Here is a 19,689-nt window from a genome sequence, read left to right on the forward strand (position 1 = left end):
GATAAATCGAAAAAGGAAAAATCTAGTTTACTTGACAAGATTTTCAATAAGTCTTGTGTAACGACAGAAGCTATACGTGTATCACCTAAAGATTCTCTTGAAGTTTTTAGGAAACGAAGGATGTACGCGTGTGGGAATAGATCTAATTGGAATACGTGTACCCAGCCTTGCTCTATACCAAGCTGCGAGGATGGATGTGCACAGCCTGACATGAGTGATAGCTGTAAATATTTAAGTAAAACTAAAAAATCGTCAAAAAAACACGTGTCGATACCTGACTGCGAAACAATGGATTGTAAGCAGCAGTCTTGCATCAAGGTAAACACGTCTGGATGCGAGACGTGCAGGAAATCGTCTGTGTGCCAACCTCCACAATGTCGGACTCTATCAATTGTTCTCTCCCCCCCTCCTTGTCAGTCACCACCAGAAACACCTCCGACACAAACAACTCCAAAACGCTCTTCTCACCGTGTTCAATCGCAACAAAAAGATTCCCCACGCACATCACCAACTTGTGTACATTCATCATGTAAATCACCACATTGTGTTCATTCTCCTCCATGTAACACCTGTGCGCGCGCTTCTTCCAGGCCACCGCCATGCAAACCTTTACCGTTCAAACTCACACCTTGCACTACACCACCGTGCGTACCATCATCCAAAAAAACTTCATCGACCAATACATCACCAATTTGCGCATCACCAACACCACCATCTAAATCACAATCACCTGCACCACCACCATGCAGAACTCCGTCTAGTACACAATCATGTCAATCACCATGTGCACCTACACCGCGAAGATCTCCACGATGCCAATCACCACCTTGCAAATCTCCTTCTGGACAGTCGATATCAAGTGCAGCTCCGTGCATGCGTCACTGTTGTCACTGTGTCTCGCATGCAACACCGCCTTCAAAAACACCCGCTTGTAAAGCTCATCCTATATCCTCACCAAAAGTTACCAATAAAAAATCTGCGGAGAGCCTTAAACGAATTTTACCTGGCACATGTAGTCCATGTACAAAATCAAGAGCGCAAAGCCCATGCAAATGTTGTAGTGAAGATAGTAGGTGCTGTAGTATAAGTTCCATCCAAAAATCTGGCATAAAATTACACATGGCACCGCTACCGAACCCCTCGTCAAAGTGTCATAAGAACTGTCCATCCAATCCAAAACGACAGAAAAAAGAAAAACAATGCTCACCAAATTGTGCCAATCGACGGAAGCTTAGAACGGGGCAACCACCTCCTGCACCACCACCTACTTTAAAAGGCACACAAAGCCCTTCAGAGTCTCTTGCAGATACCTATTTGAAGCAGTACGCATCCAAGAAGCGAATGTGTTCTGATCAATGCTCCTCTGGTAGCACAAACATTATTCCTAACACAATAAGATTGAGTTCTAATGAAAATATCACAATAAACTTAAAAAAGCCAACTCCTAGCACGGAGGAAATAAGAGAGAGCTTAAATATTAAAGTGCAAGATGAAGATGGACGCACGTTGTACGAAAGGGTAGACTATCACAAGGATTCAAATAAGAATGAAGCGGGGACTTGCCCAGATAACTCATTAATAAAAAAATTGTATAGAGACTCCCACATTCACAGAGTGTCAACAACGACATGCGTGAACGAACCCCTCGTTGATAATAAAAAATCAGAAAATACACGAAGTTGCTCTAGTCTATGTAACCTTATTGAAATAAATTTCACTTTAAAATTCAAACACGGTGACAAAACAGAAGAAATTATCATGAACGATTCCGGCGATAATCCTAAACAAGAGCAAGCTACTGATGCTCGGATGGATACGCTTACTGACGTTTATAGAGTCGAAGATAAACAAAAGAAAACCGTTGACAATGAAAACATAGATAAGAACGATGTGAATATATCAATATTTATAAAGAATGGTAAACAAAACGATGTGAAGAAAGTAAAAAAGCAGACCCCCATATCCAGTTCTACAAAACAAACCAATGAATTTTCTAAGAAGATATCTCAAAAGTTTCATACCGTCGCAACCGGCTATAGTGAATTTAATCTAGATAATCAAGCCTTCTCTCTCCACACTGTAAACACCGATTTAAATAGTTCGGGTAAAATAACAAAAAGTAACACGAATAATGAAAGCACATACGTATCAAAAGGTGGCGAGTGTTTTTTAACGACTTCGCAAAGTAGCGCAGAGCACACTTTTACAGAAAACACACAAAGTTCAATAAAAAATGATATAGACTATGAAAATAAAACTGACGTAAGTGAGAAATTTAGCAAAGATGATAGTTTTAAAAACGCAATGGAATCAAACACAGATAAATCAGAAACTGGCGTTTCAATCACTGATGATGCTGCCATATCTGTATGTGCACAAAATATTCCCGACAAACAACAAATTTTCGGAGACATTAAGAAATTACGAAGCAGGAAAGAGAAAAAGGAGATGTTAAAAAAGGTGTTCGAAAACGCTGCATCCGTTGAAACTAAAAACAAAGAGGCTGTTAAAACCGTGCGCGAAATGTTGCATGCTATTCTAACGTCAGACAGTAGTGGACAAGAGGACCATTCTGATACGGGCAATGAATTAATAAAAGAACTAACGCATGCGTCTTTAAAACAACACTATTTCAAAGATACAGATAGTATGAACAATTATTACAACTTGGATAATGTTATATCAGAGGAGAAAGTTCACACGGACGATGACGATGAAGAACCTGTGTATCCTACAATGCAAAATAGTAACGGATGTAGTGATGTCGATGAAAAGGTTCCAAAGTCCCGTATGTGCATGTGCAACGCGATGGCTGCAAGACTAAACCTGAAAACACTAGAAAGAAACGCGTGCTGCTGCCGAAAACGGGATCAAAAGGACGAAGAAACACATTGCGAACTTATAAAAGACTACAGCGTGGCGAATATTGAAAAGAATTGCGTTGGAATGCAAACTCATGATTGTAGAAATAGTATTAAACGTACCGTTATAGCGACAAATGTTTCAACTATAGTACGAATAAATTCTAAAGAAAAGAAGCAAAAGGAAAGTCCTATAGCAAAGATAGCGCCACGATCCATTCAGACTTGTATGATGCAAGCGCTGAGTAAGCGAACTTTAGTACATATATCTGATGAAGACAATAAAGTTGTTATTTTAAACAAAACATCTAATAGAATAGCTGTAAAAAATACCAAAAAATATGAATCGGACGGCCTAGCCAATGTTTTACAATCGAACGAAACGAAAAAAGCGGTTTTAGAAATATATGCGGAGAAAATATTATCGAACGATGGGACACATATCGTGGCGAGACTACCGAAATATGTTATTAGCAGGGAGAGTAAAATTTATGAGGTTATAGAAGTCAGTCAGGAAAAAGTTTGTAAGAAAGACACAGTCACTATAATTGGAGGATAGCTCTTTTATATTATGTTTTTTTTTGTATGATACACGTGTTGTACATATACAGTTTGCAAGAAAATATGTTTTCTTTAATAAATGTTTTTAATAAATTATTTTATTTGTGCTAGAGTTTATTTCATTTTATATACATAAACTAGCTAACCCGGCACACGCTGGTCTGTCTTACATTATACATGAAAAGACCTACCGTATATGCACACAATATAGAGGGATCGGTCCAGCCGTTGCGGAGGAGTATGGGAACGAACATTGTGACATGAGAATTTTATCAATTTATATAAAGAGATATTTTGAAAGAAGTGAATAAATTTGATTACGAGACGGGATTCGAACCCGCGTCTTATTGCCAAACCGTAGCAACGCCTAGCCTCTCGGCCACTCCTGATCTTTGTGAATTTCTTTTACTCTTTCGGTTTTATGTGCCTCAGAGGCACCCCACGCTATCTATTGACATGATTAAGAACCATCACGACTAATATGAAACACTATTTCAATGATAATGAAATATATAGAGATAGTAATTGTTTTTAACAAAAAAAAAATCGCCTTCAAATTGACAGAAATAGAACAAATTTTAATGCAACCACAGACAGCTTTGGAACGAAAACAGGATCATAAACATCGGTTCACCTATAAAAAAATTGTGAGGTAACGAACACAAAAAAAAAGCAGTCGAATTCATAACCTCTTCCTTTTTTTGAAGTCGGTTAATATGTAAAACTTTTTTCGTTCCTTCCTTCTTTCAAATTTTATTCTTTCTAAACAATTAAATTCTTTCTTAAATACAACAAAGAACATATCAGGAGATAAACAATAAAACACAAGTGTATATTGAATAATTTTATTTATTAATAAATTAAATTATAAAAGTACAAAATAAAAACCACAAGATTTTTGTGATGAAAACCGTTCTAAATCTTTACCTAATATATTTTTTCTAGAGATCACCATAATTAACTAATCCACGTCCAGACCAGCCATAAATAATAAAGTATCGTTCAAACCATAGACTAAAAACTAAACCATAGATTGAGAATATTTGCTAATAAATACAATTGGAAAAATCTAGGAATGGAACAAAATTGTTTACATACAGATAGTCAATCTTTGCAATTGTTCTTAATTAAACTAGCATTTTTAATGCATTTTTCTTACTAACAGTACAGATAATAAACTGTATGAATAGATTTTTAAATCAGTTGAAAGCAATTTTAATTCATGTATTCTTTAATATAACTCGAGTAAAAGATTATAAATTCTCTCACTTCCGTCTCCTTTTTACTTTAATTCCTTCGTCTTTCTTTTTTTTCATTTCATATGGTACACTTTAAATAATAAAGTAAAATACAAATATAAACTTCTACAATGGTTCCATTAAACTCGTAAGCACGTTATGCCAGTCACTTACGAATACGCAAACGCATGAATACGCAAACCTACGAGGATAACATTATTTGCAAATTTTTTTTACCAAAATGAACGTTAAAATTCGTGCATTGATCAAATGTTGGCACGCAAGTGAGAGACTGGGTAATATAGTAGTTTTCTTATTTTAGAAACATATCTACCAAGCGAAATGCACTGTTGGTTTCAAAAGCTATGAAATAGAAATAGTTACCCGTTCCTATCACTTTTCCCACCTTTAATGTATATTTTATTAAAATTACATCCTATTTTATACAATGAACACCTTATACCGGAGACCCGTATCCATATTCCTACCCTTCCCGGTCCTTTCATTTAATCCTTTCTTTATCCCTTTTTATTTAAAGTCGGTAGGTCATTTGCAGACCTAACGCCTCTGCAAATGTTCATGGGCGGTGGTTATTTCTACCATCAGGTGACTCACCAACTCCATTGCCAAAATTGACGTAAAAACGATACCAATTTCTAGAAATAAGTAGTAGAATCTCCCGCATTAATTGCTTCTAGAAAAAACTTCAAGATTTACATTAAACATGCACAAAGAAACAAGACGGACGCTATTTTTAAATCGTATGAAATAATATTTGCGAATCGCTGCTGAGAAAATATCTGGAGGGATTCTTGTGGATTACTTTACGATAAACAATTTTTTAATGACTCTCTCTATTGACTTCTGAGCAATAAGTCGTGAGATTAGCGAAAAACTCATTTTGATGACCTCTTGAGCGTTATAAATTTTGCGGCAATATCGATTAAATTTAAAGAGAAATTACATATCAATGTAAATTTTTCAGATCTTCGTTACAACGTCTAATAATGGTGTGTAAAAAATGAATCTCACTTGAAATTTATCTACAGATGAAATTCAAAATAGTTAGCGCGAATTCCTTATCAAGTCTTATGTCTCTTATCATTCTTTTAGAATGTAACATTTATCGTGGAGGCTAGTCATATCCACGAAATACATTATATTCAATTTTATCTAACACATATATAAATACTTAAACGATACTCAACTGTGAGTAATGAAAAGTATACCCATAAAGTGATTGTATAATGGCAGTAATATTCAATTAAATTTAATATTTAACTGGCAATATTACGATGTTAGATTTTCATGGAATTAATTAAGTCCTCACTCTCAATTCTTAAATGAACTATCACATACTATAAAGAACAGTATGCCAGAGAAAGTTCAATCGAAATCGGCCCAGCTAAATAGACGATTAGCCAGAACAAACGGAAAAAGTCCACGTGACTATATTTACGTATATTAAAACAGCTCATTTGGTAGTCCACAAATTCGGAATATAGTTTCCGACTTTATCATATAAGCTATTATGTATTTTTAACAACATGATCATGACAAAACATTAAGTTTTATCAGACAGTTATTTTTTGCACCTGCCCTCCTTTCGCAATACATTTATCTTTGGTATCACTAATAACATCGTGGCCGTCGTTGCTTATAATCGCGTCTGAAAACAAAACATAAATTAAATTATGATTATTAAGTATAAATCAATAAAAAAATTATTAAAAAAAAAAACGTCGTCTATTACTTAGCAATATCTGTAATATATGAGGGTATATCGATATTATTTTCAAATCTTTTCAGGACAGCAACAGTCACTTTCATGCGAAGTGGGTGCTTATGGGCGGCGTGGGTTGTTTTACATCAAGCGACGTCTGCTCATTATATACCATAAAAAAAAACTTTTACAGCACTGGGTTAGTTAATGCCGATTTATCAGACTGATAGGACGTCTGTAGACGACGTATTGTAGAATAAATGACTGTTTAACAATTAAATTAGTATACTGCGGAATATAAAAGCCAATATTTCTAGCTATAGTCTGCCACTATTTATATTGTACAACTAGCTCTGCCCCACGATTTCACCTACGTTGTATATGTTGCCTCAACACCTTCCTCAATCAATGACCACCACAAAAATAATAACTATTTCAATTAGAAACAGCAGTTCCTGAGATAAGCTCGCTCAAAGTAACTTTATTATTTATGCACAGCCCTCGACCTTCACAGATAACATTGCTAGTTATTGGAAAATTTCTGAAATCGGTTCAGTTGGTCCAGATATTGCGTCACAAACTCACAAATTCACAAACTATCTTTTTATAATATTAGCATAGACAATGGTGCGAAACGATAAGCTCCAGGGGTATCCATTACGTTCTAGAACCTTTTGCGCTCCGCCCTCCCGTAACCGCTCTGATGGAGACGATACGCCCATCTCAATAGAGACACGCACGCTCCATAGCCCAGAATAAACTCCCTCCCAGCTCCCCTTTTTTATGTCATAGTTGGCAATGGAGCTAATGGGTCGCCTGATGGTAAGCGCCGCCCATGAACATTTGGAAAGGCATAAGGTCAATTGCAGTCCTTACGCCTCTACAAAAGTATAGCCGACTTGACATTGGGAAAGGGATTAAAAACGGATCGACGAGAGGAATAAAGGAAAGCACTGGGAAGGGTAAGGAAAATGATATAGACCTGGAAAGGACTTTACCGCAATTAAAGTGCTGAACGTAACCACTATGTGGGAATGTTACCAGAGCGCAAGTTTCCCGACCACAGTGGACACCCAGTTATACGATGTTAGTATAAAAGCAACACTCACCCGTCACCCGATAAACACAAGTGCTGTTGTGCTGTTGTTTAACCAGTGCAGTGAGCTACGTGTTCTTAAATATAAATTTTATCAAACTTTCGACTTTACGAGAATATTTATAAATATATAATTAAAAAAACATATATATCATATATATGTTTAAATCTTTAAGAACCGACCCGGTGGTAAATATTGTAACTGTGTAATATGACGATTCAAAAGTTTGTCTATAAGAAGTCTAATAGAATGAATAAATGTATGACTTTGAGTTTAAGATTTAATGAATAATACGTATCGTTGCATTGAATTTAAACGCTAGAAAATCAGCATAACTAAATGATTTTTGGACTAAAGATTTTTCGTCTTTAGTCTTTAACAAATAAAAAAACAAATCAATTAATGAGTTGTCCATATTATTATCTGCAACTGTGAGTACACTTGATAATGTTGTTTTGAACAAATTAAAAATTATAATATTGTACAGTATTCATAACCAGCTTCAAAACTTCTAGATATTTCGTTTAGTATTCTTAATCAATCAGTTAAAACTATTCAAATTTATTTGAATAAATTCAATTCACCAGATAATGACAAAGCCATCCAATATGGTTCTTAATAAACAAATTAATATACACAGTTTAAATCACATAAAAAACTCGATCGAATAATAACAGACAGAGTATACGTACGGAAATAATTGAATACTAAACCTATCTGTGGTTTTTTGTCCCAAAAGTGGGTCAAAAGTGGGTCAAAATCGGGTCTAAAGGTATCGGTTATTACATGTGAAGAATAATAGTGTTAAGAAAAGGCGCACAATAATTCCAATACACATTTAATCGAAACTCCCTCGATATACAGATAAGTACGAACTCTTTACACGTCACTAGCAAACAACAAGGTTACAAAAACGCTGTACATTATATATTAAATAACAACATTTATCTATGCTAACATTGGCAACGGCTGGCTCACTCTGTGGATTGTTTTTTTTTTGGTTCATTATAATAGGTATTGGTTGTTTTTTTTTTTTTTGATAGTCTATAAAAGTGCAGTTACACGGTGTTCCAACGAAATAAAACTTTTTTTTTTAATGTCATTAAGGAAGCTCAGTTATAACTGTATGGACGTGACATGATATTGAACATACGAATTATCGACTTTTGCTGGTTTTGTGTGTGCTGGTAATATTTGTACTGTTTAATGATTATTTACCAACTTTGTGTAAATGTTAACCCTTTATTATGTTTGTGAAGGCGAGACACTTATTTTATGATAAGACTCTAAGTTCACGTAAGGAGCAAAAACATTTATAATAACTAGTTTTTATTGCAAAATATAAAAAATAATTCAAATCTGCAAACGACAAAATCACAGTGTAAACCAGCCTGACGAAACGTAAATGAAAAAAAATGAGTCGTACCTCCATCTTGATAGAAAGAGATAGAAGATAGTGTTTCTCATTCTTTCACATGACTTTTCGTACTTTGATTAGAGAAAATATTTATAATTACTGTTATTTCTTATAGAGAATTGGGAGCAATTTGATTTTTATACTATTTGTAAACAACGGCTACTAGTCTGTAGTACAGTCAACATAAAAATACAAATGTAATAATTGTTTCATACATACAAAATGATTATATACAATAATTCAAATGGTATGGTATTTATTTGAATTTATGGCATTTACGTTGTTTATAATTTCATTGATATATTGATATTGATTTTATCTCTCTTTCTAATCATATTTCTCTAATCAAAGTTATGTATTTCGCTTAAACAGTATTTGAACTTATATATCGCGTTCGATATTTAATAAAAATATTTTAAAACAAACCTTAAAACCTCATTTGAGGTTATATTAATACATAAAATATTTCTACTAAAAAGAACCCTTAATTATTCTAAGATCATCGCGGTCGATAAATATAGACCCATACTCAAATCTTACACTGTGTAGCCAGCAACAAAAATACAAAAAAGAAATAGGAAAAAATAGCATTAAAAAGAACACAGCCGTTTTGAGCGTTTACTTTCACTGATATATTATAAGTATCGTAGATTCATAATTATATTTTGTAATACATAAATATGTTTGAAACAATATATATTATAACATGTAAGGAATTGAATTGAAGCGAGTATAATAAATTATAGAAATATTAAAGTTTATATTTTCGTTGCTGACTTTACAATTAAAAAAGCTTAAATGCGCGATAAATACACATTTGCTTAAATGTAATTGATAATACTTCATTATTTGTACATAAACAAATTAAATACGTAAATTAGTAAAATATACCAGTACCACAAAAAACAGAGAAAAAAATAATAATTTAAAATTGGAACCTATCATAATACATTTATAATCTATGAATCCGTGGAAACTGATGAATATAAAATTGTTGTTCAAAATAATTACTCAATTAGCTTTTAATTCCACATCAAAATTTAAAATATGAAAGTTATTTTGAGAGATCTAAAATTCAGTATTTTTATAATTATTGGCTGAAAATAACAAAATCCCTTGCAAAATAGAAAAAATTCATAGATAAGGCTTAAGCAAATAAATGTCGTGTCTTTAATTTTATTATATTGTTTCAAAACTTGAAAATGTATCTTTTAGCGTCTTAGAAAAGAACAGCTATATAGAATATACGTCCCGTCCTTGTTACACGGTAATTTGATAATCGTCTGAATTATTTTATAGTTCATAAAACGTCATAGAAGGGGACATCTTTTATTGTTGAAGTGAAAAGGTTTTGGCGACCCGATCATACATTGTTTCCTATATATTATTATAACTAGGCTGATCCATTATGCTCTGAGGCGATGGGTCGATCGGGTGTTGTCGGGTATCGACGATCGGACCCGAGCGAGAAAGAGACAAACAGCTGCACAATTAATTACGATTGGCCAATTGAGTTTTCACTCTGCCGTACTCTTAAGACACACGTAGTCATAGTGGAAATGATTTTATTCTGGTGACAAAGATATGAGAGAGCTTACATCATACAAGCAGTTCCTTAGAAGTAGTAAAAAAATCACAGATAAATAGAGAAGGTCAACATAGATTATTAGTTTGTTGAGATTTTTTTTTTTTCGTTTTCAGAGATTTGTTTCAGATCTATACGTGAATTTATACCTACGATTAATATATAATTAAGTGATAATAATTCTTCTTACGTCAACTGTTACAAGTTTTAGTTGCCATAAAGAAAAAAGTTTTTTATTGCAATCTACTGTAGTGCCGATTACCAAAACCCTTTGCTAACAAAGTTGCATAAAAAAGCATTTTTGACGTATGCTTCGAGAAAATGTCAATTGACACCCGTTACAGAAATAACTCAATAATGATTATAATTGCTGATTTGACTAATTTAACATCATTAGCGTTTAAGTATTGATAGGGTCATGACGTATAGAAATTTTCTAACATATATCGGCGGGAAACCTTGAGCCCGAATAATATAAGCATTCAAGTATAAATAGATTAAATACATTTCAACTAAAATATTAACTAAATTTCTCTTCGACTTGATGAACTTCATAGCTTGATATTGATATATGCGAAGTCTCGGAGGTCAAATGTGCAATTTCGACCTGCAAAAGTATTTGTCACTGAAATAATTTAGTTAAGAAAAAACATATAGCATATTTTATATATAAAAAGATTGATAATTTTTTGGGAACCTTACCTTTAAATGACGTGGAAGCGAAAAGAATAAAGTAATTTTAATGAGCGTATTATTTGTGATTTCTTGTTTTTTTTTTTCTAATATAATTTATTTCATGCATTTCGAAGCATCTATATTATATATTAATTGCATATTGAACATGCGCAAATATTCCAAGTTAAAATGCAGATCGAAGTTCGTATTTGATATTAAATTGTACTAAATATTTAAAACACTGGCAACTTTTCCCACCCAAAATTGACATATTATATATTTATTTTTCTATAGGTTATTATGCGTACAAGCGAAAATGATTCCTAAAATTGTATTTCAAATGCTTTATTACGTTTTTAAACTTAATTAAATAACAACAACAGTTTTATACAATTGCTATACAAAATAACAACGATAAATGTTGCACTCACAAAAAATCTTGGCCGAAATATTATTCGTAAAATAGTAATATAGATGTGGCAATAATTGTAAGGGTAACAGGCATGTGACAGGCATAAACTAGTGAGAGTGAGAGTGAGGGGCACTCTGGGGCATGGGGCATAAAATTTACAATTCCAAATTTAAATCATTCTAGTATTAACCATGATTACACCATTAAAGGTAAAATATTAAAACAAAACTAAAATAACTAAACTCTTCGAAAAGTTAATAGTTTTCACTTTCTAGGCAATGTATTATGTGTTGAATGAATTGTTATGCTAACTATTATAAAAGGCGTTCTTAATGAATATTCATATCCAAAAATAGGATATCCATCCTACAAGATACTTGATTCTGATCATCCTCCCATCCCCCGATCCTACTGAGGACGGATTCTGTCAATGTCAAGTTGTGAACCTTCAGAGACACGCATATACGATTAGGCTGTGTAATACGGTTGACAGATGTCAGATGTTGCGTTGCGTCAATATGACAGCGAAAATGGCGGGAGAACCAAGAATTAGGATCTATGACGCATTATTAGAGGTCAACTGATTACGGTCGCAAAAGAAGTACGTAATTATTAATAAATTAAGTTCGATAAAGAAGAAAATATATTTGAGTGTGTATGTATAGTGTTTAAAAAATCTAATTAGCCATGTCACATACAGTCACAGCGGATTCTAAAAATAGAAGACTATCATTGGTCTTTAAACACTTGCACAAAAGCCGATTACACATTATACGAAACGCTAAATTGCTTCACAAACAACCTTTATGATTTATCGATTGTAAACACTAAGCTATCAACAGTAACTTTTTTTATATTGGCAACATCGATACATAGTTTGAAGAGGGCGCTAGTAACAATTTGTGAGAACTGAAACCGGTACAAAATTTAAACAATATTTATTAATAATTTAAATCGTTCTGTAGCACTCATTAAAAGCGTAAACATGCTCGCTTATAACTCATACCTGATAATTGAAAAAACGAATCGCAGAACCCATCTCCACATAAATTAAGGTATTAAAACTTGCCCATATAACAAACTGAACAAAACGATTTCTTTTAGAAATTATGGGCTCATATACTTTCATTTAGAACACATAATATAACAGAGATATCATAAAATCCTCTACCATCTAGTATTGCAAACGAAATCAAAGCCCACGCGTCAAGGATATGTTAACTAACGCTCTCTTAGTTTAAAAAGTACATACAATTATGTTATCTAAATACATCAAATTTGTACTATGCAAAATGAACTTTTAATATTATACAAGTTTACAACAATTATTGCTAGAACTGAGTGTGTGCAATGACATGTTTCTTCGATGCGAATTATTGACATTTTTACGGTTGGTCGCCATCCAGCCTTCTTCCTCGAACGCCTCTCACATGCGTAATACGTCCCATTACGTGTAGATTAGACAAACCCGCACACTCTGATAGATGAACGACCTCTCTAACAGTATATTAAAGAATGGAACTTCATAACTAAGAGTTTTTTTTTATATAATCAGGAGCTGGTTGGTGGGTCGCCTGAGGGTAAGCGCACATTTGCAGACGCCGTACGTTGCAAATGGGTTGCCGACTTTAAAAGGTGTGGTATAACGAAAATGTGTATGAGGGGAATAAAAGAAAGGTCTGGGACGATCACGAGAAAGGGTTAATTGACTTAATTTGCTGAACGTATTATGCTGTCTTTGGAATGACTTTAGACTTACATTTTTTACCGTCTCACTCACGGATTCATTAGGTATATGGATTTATTTTAAATAGATATAGAATGTATCTATGGCGTGCACTGTAATGGTCTGCGCTCCCACTGGACGTTGGGAAAATTAATTCGTCTCATATCTTTGGTGTGCGGGACAACACGCTTTCCACATCGTAAAAATATCTTTAATTGTCAAACAGGAACATGCCATGGTACGTACCCAGAATAATACTTTTCGAATTACAACAAGAATAGGTAAGAAATAAACTTATAACTTTTTTTCTGACAACTGCTTAAAACGGTGTGCTATAAAATAAAAAAGAAGAAACCAGATCGAGATCATTATCGAAGGTTCCATATTTTATTCGAATTATAAAAGTGTTTTAATGCAACGGTAGGAGAACAAATGTAAAGGGTGTTCTTTTTTATTTCAATCTTAAATTAAACAATGCATTCAATTTCAACATCAACACATTGCAACATTGATGAAAAAAAGAATACCTCTAATTTATTACCTCTTTTTAAATATAGAACCACGACGAATCCGCACACCGTGATAAAAATACTAAATAAATGCCAGATTTGTGACAATAATAATTGTAACATAAAAGTGTTTGCAAACTATCAAACTTTGATTACATACGACATGGTAAATATAAAAACTAAAACATTCTCCTTTCCGATTATTTATTAAAGGCAGGTAACACACAGCTCGCCGCTGTCAAAACACCACTTGTCAAATGTCAACGTCAAAAAGGTAGCGCGAAACGTCAAATCATGGCACAGACCAAAAAAGTGTTACGTTATCTGTGACCGTTTGCATTCCTATGAATGGAAGCACCGTTATTTGTGTTACAAACGATACTAAATCGAATAAAAGCTAACTTCGTATGTTTATAGAAAGCTGAACCGTGCGTCATCACTTATAGTCGTATTCGACCCTTTGCTTTAATTGCAACTATCCAAACCCACCGAAGAAGCAGCGTCCAAAAGGAATACAGCATTATTATGATTTGTTAATAAAGCAGCGTGTTAAAGCTGGTATAAATTATATATTATAAAAATAACAATATAGTACAGAGGGACAACTTGAAAATCTTTTATATCACATTACGTCGAATAGTCATACATTTTTGCGCCACAACGCGTTACGTAAAGAACCAGTTCACCCCATGAGATCAAAAATGTAATTATTTCAAGAAATAAAATTTTACGTTTACTCGAAAAAAAGGAACTTGTTTTTAATACCAACTTTAACACATCATTGTGCAGGTGATTTGTGAACAGTTAAGTAAAAACGATCAAGCTAATAAAAAAAAAACACAATATTTATTTATTATCGTCAAAAAATTGTCCTATTTTTTAAGCCAAATCGTAAATACTTAACTTTATATTATTTTGTTATTCGCTGAAATACCTCCAAAGCAAGCAATTTTATACCAGTGAAAGTTGAGCGGCTTTAAGCCGATTAAGAATCTATCTAATATGTTTATAAGAGTCGTTTTACGAAATCACTCGTTAAATCATAAAGCTCAGATATTGTTGGCAATGCCATACAGCATTACTAGAGTGCGCGCCACAAAAAAAGTCCAGTTTAATCGGATCGATCGGCGCTTAAAATAATGTTGCCAATATTATAATTCAAATGCCCACAGTTATTATGCACACAAAGTCCTGTAGGTAATGGTGGTGAGTGAAGAGTTAATGATCAAGAAAAATTTATTTAAGCATTTCAATTTTGATTCATAAGAGCCCATATTTTCACTATAAGATTCAGGTCACAGTCGAATGGCGGCAACTCGTGACCTTTTTTCTATATCATAATGTGGTACTTCTTTCGCGGCGTGAACTTAACGTATATGTTTCATCATAGTAACTATATTATAGTGTAGTGTTGCCAGCTATGAGGCATACCGAAGCTTTTTTTTTAATTTTCATTAAGTGATTTGTGAAACGACTCTATAAAGTTCGTAAGTGTATCACACCCTCCTAGTCTACTACTAAAGTTAGCTATAGTTTTTGGTAGTGTAGCAGTTGTCCTAACTATTACATATTATGTAACTTTTCTCAAATCTCATTTTAATATTAAAATAATGTCTATCTGTTCGATTTTGAACGGATTTAAAACGGATATACGATTATGTATGCGGTAAAAAATATTTAGAGTTGGGAAAAACATACACGTTCGAAATAATTTAAATCTATAACTCACTGCCCCCTCTATTAAAATATAATATTTATGTTGCTCATTACACCTAACTTAACTGAAATGATAGTAAAAACTCGTTAAATCCGTAGACAACTTGCATAAATACCTACCGCATCTTTAAAACGAAACATGTACAAAAAACACACGTCCCAATCCAATTTTCACAGACACTATGCTCCCAAATAGAACCCGTTTTAAACCCGTCACAATCCAGCTTTAAACTTCGCAAAATCCAGCTTAAAAACCCGTTAAAAGTACTCTTACCACTTCCGTGGTGAGGCAGTTGATGGGAGTGGCGCGCGGCGGCGGCGCCGGCCGCGGCGAGCGGCGCCCGTCACGTGCCGGCGTTATTGGGTAGCCTGTTCGTAAAAGTTTTGTTTTTAAATTAATTTATCAACCTTGAAGAGAATCCACAGAGTAAACACACATTTACACACAAACATAAACAATAAATAACATTCATCTTCAGTTTGTTCGAAAAAGTGTAATATTTAAAAAATATAATAAAAATAAACTCATATTTCGCGAAGGCGTAATTAGCTGACTGAAAAAAAAATGCAATCTTTTCAACTGACGCTTCCATACATTGAAAGTTCTTAATTCGAATATACTTATTTTTTATTTTATTACTCGATAACCCCGTGTTTCTTCAACTCATTGACGTGATTATTTTTGCGTTTGATATTATCCTTATCGAGATAGATATCCTTAGGTAATGGTAGATGAAAGTTTGTAAGGATATGTGTGTTTGTTACTCTTTCACGCAAAATCTACTGAACCGATTGCAATGAAATTTGGTACGTAGACAGCTGGACAACTGGAATAATATATAGGCAACTTTTTATCCTGACATTCCTACGGGATACGACCTTACGCAGGTGAAACCGCGGGGCGCAGTTATATATAATCTTATTATATGTTATTTAAAAATTCACCTTGTTCACTGCTACTCGATTCAGTGAAACTCGGCGTCCCCTCCGTCCATGTTGGCGTGGAGCCTTCTACCGACGCTGGTGGTGTCCAGCACACACTGAAATGTAATTTTAGTGCACTTACAATACAGTTCAATTTGCAATGTATTATATTCCTACTATAATGAAGTTCAATCTGCAATTTCATGAAAAAAAAGGTGTGTCTGCGATTCACGATAGAAGTGAAACTACAGTAATATAAAATAGTATGTATATTTCTGTCTCACTCTTTGTCGGCTTCATTCTACACATTTTTATATCTGTGCCTCTTACCTGTCGTTTTTCCGTTGCATCAGGTTTGAAATCACAACGATTCTAAAGAAGTTTCACTTCAAAAACTATAAAATCACGTGTAGGTATTTAAATCTCACCTAGCCTCATTACTCCTCGCGCTGCTGAGCGCCGCGGGCGTCAGGGCGAGCGACGAGGCCGACGAGGTGGTCATAACGCTCGCCGCGCTCGACGCGCCGCGCCGCCGACCTGACGCACTTGACGATGTAGTGGACGAAGAGTTCGTCCGGCTCGTGCGCGGTGGCGCCTCCTCGAACGGCGGCGGCGGCGTCGAGCAACACGACACCCCCCCCACTGGCACACAACTAGCGTTACGACTAGCCTACTTGGGTAACGGTGTTAGAGCTCATTTTTCAATGGCGATATTGATACCAGGGTGACGATTGAAAAATTTGCTGGATAGATCGGACAGTGCCAGTTTCGTACGACTTGGAAGACTGTGATATGAGTTATCATAGTTTGGCAGATGTCCGATCTATTACAATAATTAAGTGTATTTGATTCTGGGAAACACCTTGAATATAACCGTGTAAAGATGTTATTTATATCAATTGCACTCAATGTTTTTCAGATTGTGTGTTTGCGATCCTACTACAACAAGAAGAAAAAAAAAAAACATTAAATAAAATATTGTGTTTTGCAATACCCATATGAAGTTCCAGGTTTCAGACAAATAATTAATTCCATGATTTTCCTGTTCCTGGAGATAGAAGTCCGCTAAAACTTGTTTTTAAAGGGGTGATTAATTAAAACCATTGAAAAACACTGAGCCGATTATTAATCATTGAAAGCACAAGATTAGATGAAACATTAAAAACAGCTATTAAATCAAAATATTTATAATATTTAAGGTGTTTGTTGTATTAAAACTAGGGAACTACGGTGAACATGCAATTCAAACATATAAAGTTATACATTTAAGTTATACACAGAGTTTAAAATTTAGATCATTTGTAAATGAAGACACAATAATGCTACTTTGAAGTTTGTCAAAGGTAAGGTAGGACCGAACGTACTACAGCTAAGAAATAAAATAACTACATAACAGTAATAGCTTTAATCGTGCCAAAGCAAACAACTACATCTACTTAATCGTCACATGCATTTTGATTTGAGCCAATTAACTTAGAAATTCCGTTTTCACAGCACAACTTCGAATTCCTTCCTCATTTTGAATATCTTCTTATCGGATAGTCGCTTGAAGCTGCTTCGCTTTATACCACCAAATGTTTTAGGTGGGAGTTTTATTTCTGGGACGACTGTAACGGAAAACTTTTTCATTTTGTCGTTTACGCTTGGTGCTTGCTTTTTTGGGATATGCATCGGCTTCGGCGCCTGAACAGGCGGTTTAGGCGCTGGTCTTTTCACACCCGGTCTGCTAACGACTTTCTTTTCGAAAATCTCCTTCTTCTGTCTGATATTCTCGTGTGCTACCGGTTTATGTACAGCCTCATTCACATGCAGAGACGACATAGAACTCGACTCCGATTCCGAATACGATTTCAATATGCTCTTTTGGAATTTATCGATCTGTGTCTTCGCTTTCGTTTGACACAGCGCCTCGTCCTTCGACAGTTTCCCCCTGCCGTGCTCTTCGTCGTACGTTTTTATTTCAATTTTCGGCTTAATCTTTTGTTTTTCCTTTTTCGATTGTGTGAAAGTGAATTTCTTTGACAGACCAGACATTAAGCCCTTTGGTTTGTCGGATTTTATCGAACCGCCTTCGTTCAAATCCTTTTCTATGCGCGGTGACTTTTTCATCCTCGATACATTGTCTTCCATATCCTCGTTATCTTCTTGTCCTGACGACGTAACTGGGGGTTTCTTTGAAAACTTATCGACAGCCTTGCTTCCGACGGTTTTCAGGAATTGGTATGGGCCTTTGTTCTGTTTGACATTGGGTGCAGCCTTTTCGTATACAATATCTTTCATCTCCTCGATGATAATACTACCATCACTACTAGAGTCCGTGAATGACTTGTCATCATAATCACCGGACTCCAAATGATGTTGCATCGCGTCATGCATATCAAACTTAGCCATCATATTTGATTGCGCAAACAAACCTCTAGGTGTCCTAAGCGTGCTGTCTCCGTCTTCTACGTAATTGACATTAGTATCTACTTTGGACATATTTAAAGAATCAGAAACGGGTGGTACATGGCATGCAATATCTTTAAAGTTATAATCATGCCCATAGAAACGAAAATCATCATCACTATCATTTATATGAAGTGGGACTTCATTGATTGTGATATCTATATTACTGTAATCACCTTTATCGAGAGTAGATTGCGAGTGGCCACCACGTTTAGCTTTGGGTGAGCCACGTGGCGGGACGGGGGGTGGGACTCTTTGCTTCTGCGAGCCCTTGAGGACCGCTGGGAAAGCCACCTCTGGCTCTGGAGTGGACAGAGTTGTTTTCGTGGCCGCCTGGCTCACTCTAGCGGACGTCGACACCGGTGACGTCACCGACGTCGGCGTAATTTGCGCTGTGACGTCAGTTAACGACACTACAGGCGAAGGAAACGCTCGAGACATTTGTAAACATGTTTATTAAACAAATATACATTGTACAAATAATACATTATAAACAAGATTTGGCGGAAGGTACAGAGCAGAGTAACAAAAATTCGTCAACGAATGGAAGCGTACAGTTTTGGCGGGAACGGAGTTAAAAATCCAAAATGGCGTGTTTGTATTTGTATTTTTTGTATTGAGCTTGACCGTCAACATATCGCATTTATTATTGGTGCATTTTAAGATGTTAGTGATAGATTAGTTAAGAATAAAATAAACAGACGTAACATGCAGATTTAGGGTTAGGTGTAAATAAAGTATACCAATAGTTTAAAGATCCGATAGGTCGATAGCAGCATGGAAAGAGAGAATACCAA

At 34.8% G+C, this 19,689-nt stretch overlaps 1 protein-coding gene across 15 annotated transcripts in view; it reads right to left on the reverse strand.

The window, feature by feature from the left end:
• Positions 1–4,718: 4,718 nt before the first annotated feature.
• The window catches only part of LOC119836491 (phosphatidylinositol 4-phosphate 5-kinase type-1 alpha), a 55,269-nt gene continuing 40,298 nt past the window's right edge, over positions 4,719–19,689 (reverse strand). For 4 of the 15 annotated variants that reach the window (XM_038361836.1, XM_038361834.1, XM_038361833.1 and 1 more), the window contains one exon: positions 17,097–19,305. In XM_038361836.1, coding sequence (XP_038217764.1) covers positions 17,933–19,305 — 1,373 coding nt within the window. In that variant the 3' untranslated portion in view covers positions 17,097–17,932. The other 11 variants (XM_038361849.1, XM_038361848.1, XM_038361840.1 and 8 more) reach the window with 9 other exon arrangements.

Source organism: Zerene cesonia, chromosome 24 (genome assembly GCF_012273895.1).
Source record: "Zerene cesonia ecotype Mississippi chromosome 24, Zerene_cesonia_1.1, whole genome shotgun sequence".
Classification (NCBI taxonomy): Eukaryota; Metazoa; Arthropoda; class Insecta; order Lepidoptera; family Pieridae; genus Zerene; species Zerene cesonia.